Source organism: Primulina eburnea, chromosome 4 (genome assembly GCF_022965805.1).
Source record: "Primulina eburnea isolate SZY01 chromosome 4, ASM2296580v1, whole genome shotgun sequence".
Classification (NCBI taxonomy): domain Eukaryota; kingdom Viridiplantae; phylum Streptophyta; class Magnoliopsida; order Lamiales; family Gesneriaceae; genus Primulina; species Primulina eburnea.
In genome coordinates, this window is record NC_133104.1 from 12,724,131 (window position 1) to 12,733,477 (window position 9,347).

The window sequence follows — 9,347 nt, forward strand, 5'->3', positions numbered from 1 at the left end:
ACATAGGCATAAAGTTTTATAAGAAATAACACGCTTTTCTTCTTGTATATAAACTCTGTAAAGTTACAAGCCATTACATAAAATTTGAGAAATAAAGTGAGACGGTTTTCCCTCCACATCGTTGTATTCAACAGTCTTTACTGTTAGACTCGTAGGGAATGTCACTCTACTTGATCGATAGTGTGTATATCATATATCTATTAAAATACAACTGTACTAATAACACTACAAATAAAAAAATTTGGTTCAAAATCAATATATTTAGTAGTTGATAAATACCTTATTGAAAAAAGAAAAATCATGCCAGAATATTTGAACATGGATGATAATATTTTGAAACTATCTACAGACTCATGTATTAAAAAAAATAGAATAACCTGACAAAATAAGAGGACCTAAATTTTACTCTGCATTTGATGCAGCTTCAGCTTCAATTGATCCCTCAGCACTCTCCGGAGTAACTTATTCGATGCAGTTCGAGGAAACTCTGCCACAATGTTCACAAAGCTCACCTACTCGAAAAAAAAACACGGATTCTCTCTGTTAGAATCTTACCATTTTAAACTCGCGGAGACTCGAAAAACCGTTGTGAGTGCTGATTGACTGAATGGATTTGTTTATAACCTAAGAAAAAGTAGAAGGAACAACCGAATAGATAGATTCAAGAATTCAGAGAAGTGGAGAAAATGGTATTTGCGAAAAAGAGGAGGCATCCAGATAAAGTTTGTAGTGATGCCATGGTTCAAGTGGCATTCTGACTTTGACTCCAGATTAGTTTAATGAGCAGTCGGACAAACAAGAATCTAACTAATTGCTGCCCATGTATCTATTACACGAATGAACATAACCTAGAGAGCATCAAGGGGAAAAAGAAGCAAGGAAAATCTTGAACACAAACCTTGAACAATGGGTTAAGATGGGTCTGTATGGCTCTTGAGAGTTTCATCTTAAGCACATCCGGTCCAATACTGAAGCCCGTTTTCAGTACCACAAATAAACAAAGTTGCTCAGGACCACCATTCTCTGGTGCAAAGCTTATTGCAGCGGTTTCCAGGATGCTTTCATCAGCCCCGGTTGCAAACACGCTCGATTTCAACTGAACTCGTCTGCAGATAATGAATCAGTTTATGCTATTTATGCTCGCTCATTTAGCAACACTCAGCAAAAACATGAGAACAACAAAATGATGGTATAAGCTAAGAAGAATGAGCTTGTTTAAGCCAGATCAAAACTTAATAAAGAACCGATACATCACGAAGGTGAAATTTGAGGAATTAGATACCTTGATGCCCCCAAGGTTCATGGTGTCATCAGCTCTTCCCTGCACCACCAGATATCCACCAATAGTTCTTTTTATTACATCACCATGTCTCCTAAGTTGCTGGATATTATTAAGGGTGCACACATACATAAGAGAATTCCGTCAGTCATTAGTTTTAGCCAATTGGCTTAGTGGAGAAGGCTACCCTGCTTTTCAATCTCCTAAATGAAAACAGCTCACAGCAAATCGAATGGTATAGTGTCTAAAATATCATACTTTCTGATGTTTGAACTCAACATACATTGAAAGAGCATATAGAATCATTTACAGCTACTGAGCTGAAGAAAGCCAAATAGATACGCGTTCAAATTATAATATCAGTGCATAGAAAAAAACACAAAAGGATATTTAAAATAGCATAATATATCTTAATCCCAAATTTATTTAAAGATAATTAAAAATCTGCATCTGAGTTGCATGCGACCACTTTTTATAAAAATTTAAGTGAAAAACAAGGCTAGCTTACCATTCCTTTGTACTTTGGCATACCCTTGAAGTAAACTTCCTCATGATCAGCATTCAGCAATCTATCCGTTGCTCCCATATAAATAGGAAACAAAGCTACTTCACCAACGCATGGATGATCATGTGGCTGTCAACAAAAAAATAATGAGAAAACTCTTTAGGGGCTTTGTTCAAGATGTTCTGAGGAGAATGTGTTAAATTTTAATTAAAAATCCATGAAAAATTGAGTAAAGGAAACCATTATAATATAGGCCTTAAAACCAGACATGAAGCAAGTTATAATTCATTATAAGGTGTATGGTAGCCAAAGAATAAATTATTACATAAGGGAGACCACTTTCACTAAGAATAACAAATCCTGTGCCCATTGAGGCAGAGCTAAATGCCCCAAAGGCTTGTGGTTGCAAAAGGTTTCCAACAATGTAACTAGATGAGAGCTCTGTGCCTCCACAACATTCAATGATTGGATTATAAAAGGCCTTCGACGAGAGCCAGAGGTCATCATCAATGCTGGAGGCTTCCCCAGTAGAACAAAATAACCTGGCAAATGTGGTAGTATCACAATCAGTCAACGTAAAAATTATATGATATTGAAGGTTTAAATTGAAAATTACTTGATCTTTGTCCAGTCCAGGTCTTCCATACAATTTGTGCTCTTCCAGGTCTTCACCATGCTAGGAACGGTTCCTAAAATAGTGACACCTGCATCCTGGAAGTGCATGAAGTGCAAAACAAAGTATGTTAAGGATTTTCATCGACTCTGTGAGTTACAGTGATGTCAAAATATCACCATATATTTAGTGTCCAATAGTTTTAACAAAATGAAATTATTATAAAAACTCCAGGAACCATCCTCGTTAACAGTCTTCAATCCCTTTGCTTGAAGAATTTTCATTTGATTTATTGATAGCCTTCAATATTGGCAAATACCAACATACGAGCAGAAACTAAATATGAACGCAAATTTCTTGCTTGTATAACACGATAGAAGTACTACCTGGATGAACTTCCCAAACCCATAACCCATAGGAGATCCATGATAAAGTGCCAGAGTTGCACCAGCTAGGAAACATGAATAGAGTAAAATAGGTCCCATAACCCAACCTAAATTAGTTGGCCAACAAAAGACATCTCCAGCTTGAACATCACAATGTGCCCATGAATCAGCGGCACATCGAATAGAAGAAAGCTGAGTCCATGGTATCGCTTTTGGATCTCCTGTTGGAAGGTGAAAATGGAATCAATATATTTTGAAAACTTAAGAGAGTAACATACTGCAACTAGCTTGTAAAGAGTTGCCTACCAGTGGTACCAGATGAAAACAGTATATTGGTGACAGAGTCTATGGGCAGGTAAACTGGTTGATAGGACCTGCCAAGGGAAATGATATTTTAACCCTCTACATAATTTTTTTTAAAAAAAGTCTGCAACTTAAAACTTCAACCGTTGCATACAATGCATTTTTATTCACACCACTACCAACCAAATTTCTTTATATTACCTAGGTAGATTAAAATCACTTGAAAGGAAAGCTATCCAAGAGGAATCTTGATCTCTTAATTGAACAGCTACCTCTTTTCCAGTTGCAGGAATCACCACAACTCTATCTGGAAAGGCTTCTACTACTCGACTGCACAGATATGTAAGGTTATTCAGTTGATGACATCAATGGACACAAAGGCATCTCAAAGAATATATCGCAAATTAAAGTTTACATAAACATCAGATGAGCCAAGTCTGTCAGAGTGTTTTCAAACAGAAAGTATACAAAATAGAGCTCTTTCACCACTCTCTCCCAAGTGAGATGAGGTTCAGCCTAAACAGCCCAATCGACACTCTGAACAGCAACTTTTTCTAAGTTTAATATCTTAAAAAATAATTCTCGCCAATCAAATGTTTTGCAGATTTCGCTGTACTTTCACAACAGTTTTCAAGGAATTCCATGTTTTACCTTAAATGAGTTTCACAAATAAAATTATGTTTCTAAGCAAGTAGTTCTCTACCAAGTCAAACATCAATTCTTTGAAGTTATTGGATCGCTTGTGAGGAAAAAAATTGAAAGCATCACTCATAAAAGACAGTATGAAAAAATATACTAGCCTATTTGTCCCCTTGATCTCAAAGTCACTGTTGATAGAAAGGAGCTCTACTAGAAAATCGGGAAACCATAAACATGGATATTAGCAGCTTATCCATGAAAAATACAGCCATGAAATATTTTAAAATATGGTATAGCATGCATTTACCTGTATAAAGGAAATCTCCGTCGTCCTCGTATTATAAAATCCTAAATATGAAATTAGAATACGATCAAAAATAAGAAAAGTATGTGCTACGCAAAGCTCTAATGAGCTAGTAGATATTTTACACTGAACCGGAAAGGGCGGAAGAGCATAAAGACACCAGTCATGGCAAAGGATAAAGATAGGTTTGACCTTTTGAGTAATACATTTCATGGGATAGATCCACTTGTCACACAGATAAAATTTTAATTAACATTGTGGCAATTATCAACCAATCATCTTTCCAACACACCCACACAATGGCATGTTTTTGTTTTGAACCTAATACATAGTATTCATGACAACAATTGAACTGATCCATTATGGCTGTTCCTCTTTTTCACCCCCAAAAACCCAGTCTCCAGGTTGATGTAAATCAAGTGTTTATTTCTGTGCACCACTGCAAGTGAAAAAAGATTGTAGGAAAAACTGATCAAGTATTTCATATTGGAATCCTTCCCATTCATCAACCTTAGCAAATAAAATACTTGCTGATATTAGTAGCCACCTGAGTGAAAATCACATTCGCCTTGGATACACGCAGACGAGTCGCAATTTCTTTGGGTGCAAAGCTGTCAGCAATTGATACAACAACAAACCCAGCAAGTACAATTGCCAAGTATATAATAACAGCAGTAGCAGTCATTGGCATGTCAATGGCTATAGCATCACCCTTGCTGAATGTTGCATCCAGTGCATTTGCTACCAACCTAGCCAAGGTAAATTTGTCGCATGAGAGTGAAGAAAGTACGCGAATAGTCACACGATTCAGAAGACTTCAAGACAAAAAAAGTAAACTCGCATCTGTTCAGATGATATTCTGTTATAGTAGGTATCCAGCTAGCCAACTTGTGACTTGAGCTTTATTGATTTCGATGTAAAAATAATCTTCATTTTAATAATAGTTTACGGTTTTATCCAATTATTGCATTTACTTTATATGCATATTCATGCAAACTACATAGATTAAAATTTTGAATACATAATAGGTATGAGTCTGTTTCTCAACGTAAGATCATGAAACTCATTAAGAAGTGTACCATATATTCTAAAAAAGTTCCTAGTCGAATCAGTCACCTAAAACAAGGATAAAAGTCGCTTAAACTTCAGACTAGCATCTGTGATGTAAACATCATGTTTCATTGATAAGGGCATGAAGATGTCCACTTATACATATTGGTGATCATTTGATGATTCATTAAACAACCCTCTCTCGGACCTACCCAAATGGTTATCACTTATCGAGCGGAATAGTCCGCGATTATGGTTGTACGCCATTAGTCTTTTGACCCGGGATAATGTAGAGGCTTTACATACTAACATGCACTTTAATCTGTTTACCGACTCCATTGAAGGTCATCAGGTGACGAGGTTGGGTGTAATTTCGAAATAAGTAGGAGCAAATGCATTGTAGTCAAAGATTTATCGTTTGCCTATGGGTTAAGATATCCTGATGAGTTAATAGTGCAAGGAATCTTTGGCCAGAGCAAGACATGTGTATTTTGGAAAGGTGTTTCCTCAGTTGCACATATCTTGTCACTATTAGTACTCAAAGATACATCTCATCGTTATCGATTCATATGCAACTCTCGATATACCAATGATTGCTGATTCGATCGGTATATACGAGTTGAAAGGACCGTTTTGTACACTAACCATGACTTAAGGTTCTTGCAGGTACTATCAGTGATACCTAGAGGATCATAGATCGATGGTACTAGATGCTCTTACCCTGAACCGATGGGTGAATCAAAAATGGGTTCTAAAATTCTTAATCAAAGTATTGATGAAAAGAATGTGGCTAGTTAGGGTAAACCCAATTAAGAATAAATGTTATTCTGAATCATATGGAGATATAAACTCATGGCTAGTTGTATCCCTAAACCATTTAGAGTCACACGAGTATTGAATTCTGTGTTCCCGTCGCAAAAGTTAAATTTCAAGGAGTTGAATTTGCCCACTGTGGAGATCAAACATAATGCTTATAAAGGAGTTTATAAGTTAATTACATAAGATGAAAGAAATAGAAGTTAGCTCAACTACTAATTAAGGAAGGAGACTGGAACTGACTGGTTTAGTGAAGGAGTTCAAAAAACTGGCAGCTATCAAATATGGACAGTGAAAATTTTACTTTTCAAAACTTTCAATTTTCATTATATGAACAAGACTTGTATCCTTGATACATCGGTGTTGTGCTGTCAGATCGTCGATCGGGGTTATAATGAGTTCACAATTATTTATTTAGTCAATTTGGAATTTCCTAATTAAATAATAGTACTAGTAGTAGTGACTACTAATATGTACAAAATTCTCATGAAATATTTTAGAGGGGTCTAGAATTAAGTTAATTAAAGAAACTAAATAATAGTTACTTAATTTAATTAATATGTTTATGCATATATTATGTGTGCGTGTGTAGATGTATTAGTATATGTACACATATTTTATATGGAGATAAAAAGATGTGTATATAAGATAAATATATCATGCATTATCAAAAGTTGATTAATACATGATATAATAATAATATGAGAAATCCTAGTGACATAGGACTTGTGTATTTTAAATAAATATGTTATTAAAGATTGATAACACATGAGAATTTACACACAACACAAAATCCTTCTCTCTTCCCACTCAAGTTTTGGCCAACACAAATTTTAGGAAGAAAAATTTCGGCCGAGACTTGTTCTTTCTGCTGCGCCCCGTTGCTGCCGCACCGAGTCTGGATTTCTGAAATTCTTGTGTCATAGTCTCAACAAATAAATTGTTTCTAATTTCTAGTATAATCCAAACAAGAAACTTAGTATCTGATTGTGGACCTAATTTGACGATCAAAGACAGGAGATCCATTCGAAGAGATATACAAGAAAGGCTATCTCCTCTTAAAAGCAGGAATAATTTAGTGTCTAGCATTATATACGCTCTAGTATTATACACGTGAAGGTAATAATCCTAAACACTTTATGGTTGTTTAAATGCATACGACGTCCAAGGAAAGTTTCGACCGTCGAAACTAAAAATTTTAAACTTCCACTTCACCTTGGGTACAAGAAATCGGTAGTCCGACATATTCCACATCTCCGTACTACATTTCAATTGAAGACGAGTCAAAATTCTCCGGCAGATTAAAAACACTGTTGCTTAATATGCAAAAGGTAGTGTTGCATCAAATATTAAATACTGGTATAAATATCAGCTGAACATTGCAACTGCAATACCTGTCAGAGACTGAGGGTAAAGTTACATTTTAGGTAGCAATACCCTGAATCCTGAAATGCCTCGTATATCTACTTATGCCAGCAATAAAACCTATCTCAATTTCATGTAACTAAATTTTGAAGTGATAAGCATTATTATAAAGCAAGCAATTAGTGAGGATTAATCTAGATAGTTCAAAGCATACATTACTTGCTCTCGCAGCTCCTTAAGCGTCATATGCTCAACATTAAGATCATCGTAGCCTTCAGTTCTCCACACAATGGCAAAGCTATCATCCTGCTCTTTCCAAAGATTTCTTGGTTGCAGACAACAATTAGCAATATTTAATACTGAGCCAGGGAGCCATGTTCCACCATGCTTGGATTTATTTGAAGTATCCAGGATACGCTTTGGTGGCACGCTAAATTCAATTGATAGCTCTTTAAGTATTGTCGACCAATAAATCTGAATAATACACCAAAAGATAGGCCTAAATAAATAAACAAACATATTTCCAAAAGAAAATCGGTTAGTCCGGAAGGCCTTGCCTCGGGATGCTGCACAGAGAACTGCTGAAATTGTCTGAAACTCGTAACTGGATCCTTATATAACGCCCCTAAGAGCCTTGAACCATGAGATTCCATAAGACGCCCCAAATTTGTTCGTCTAGACTGGTGTCTGACACTCGAAAAACATTAAGATTAACTGATTGAATGAAAAACGTAAAATCCCACAATTTACAGTAGCAACACTTGTAACCACCAGACAAGGTCATATAATGTAACAGAAACACAATACTCTACCACAGAAAATACTACATGATCATTTGCAATATCAGCTACCCATAAATTTCAGACCTTTTTCATGAACTAACAACTGAAACCCCAAATTTCACACGTATTTGTCAAAATTTCACTATATGTATCGGGAATGCAGAAGGAAGGAAGGCTTACGGAGAAGGGAACCAATACAGAGGAGGGCCGTGGATGGACTCGTCATAATCATAGTACACAGAATAGTAGATAAGCTGATGCAGGGCATGTGGGTGCCACGGTTTCAACAGCTTTCGAGCTGTTATCGAACGCCACACCTCCTTCGGGTTCAATCCGCCATTGATGACAGCATCTCTCAGCTCCAGCTCAAATTCTTTGGCTTCCCGGATTTTCAGCCCGGCTCCCACCAAATCTTCCACCCCAACTCCACTTATGCTCTTCCCCATTGTTCAACCCACACCGATCAAAATCACACACGCTCTGTCACTCTGTTGTGCATTTATTTGGAAGAAAGGTGGGTAAGTCGAGGCACGAGTATGATTGCTTCAACTTCCATAGCGTTGGTCCAATAAGAAAGAGTTGAGTATTATATCAAACTCTATCTAAACTGGATGTTGACTGATTAAATAAAGGTGCATTCCTTAGAGTTTGTTTGTCTAAATTTAAAACAAGGTTCGAATATTTTTCATAAATATCAATTTAAGTTTTATTTTTCTTTTTAGATTAAATATCAATTTGAGATCTCTTCAATAATGTACAAATATTAAAATTAAGAATGGGTGAGAATTTCGTTTTGGAATTTAGTTTGGCAAATAGCATTTCATAGCAGGTATAAATAAAAAATCAGCAAATATTAAATTAATGGGCTTTTGCCTCGAATCGGCCCTCAATTTATGACAAACTAGTCATTTGTCAACTAAAATCTATTTTATATATATAAAAACTTAGTTTTTATCAAAAATGGTAATTTTCCACCAAAATGTCATTTCTATAAAACGAAAGATTTATCATCAATATTGAAATATGTGCACTGCAATAAATGATCACTTCAATTATTATTTACATTGATTATATTAATTCATTTAATTCAATTTTGAATTAATTACTTTTTATATTAATTCAAATGTAATTTAAGTATTAAATATTTTTTTATTTTTTTACTCAAATTAAAACTAAACTATATTGAAAAAATAAACTATATTAAAATTTTTTGCATTAATTATATCAATCAGTTTAAGTAAAAACTATATAAATAAATTTAAAATAAAAATGATTGCAATGTTCAGTATCACTCATGAAGTAAAT

General features: G+C 35.2%; 1 protein-coding gene across 1 annotated transcript; it reads right to left on the reverse strand.

Annotated features, from left to right (window-relative positions):
- Positions 1-234: 234 nt before the first annotated feature.
- LOC140830901 (probable CoA ligase CCL12) lies at positions 235-8,639 on the reverse strand. Its single transcript, XM_073194462.1, is given in 15 exon segments — positions 235-512; positions 899-1,069; positions 1,071-1,106; positions 1,283-1,381; positions 1,788-1,913; positions 2,110-2,326; positions 2,401-2,495; positions 2,784-3,004; positions 3,090-3,157; positions 3,288-3,416; positions 4,033-4,073; positions 4,577-4,778; positions 7,475-7,734; positions 7,818-7,947; positions 8,223-8,639. Coding segments are annotated over 15 exon segments (2,178 nt in total). The 5' UTR covers positions 8,489-8,639; the 3' UTR covers positions 235-395.
- Positions 8,640-9,347: the final 708 nt, after the last annotated feature.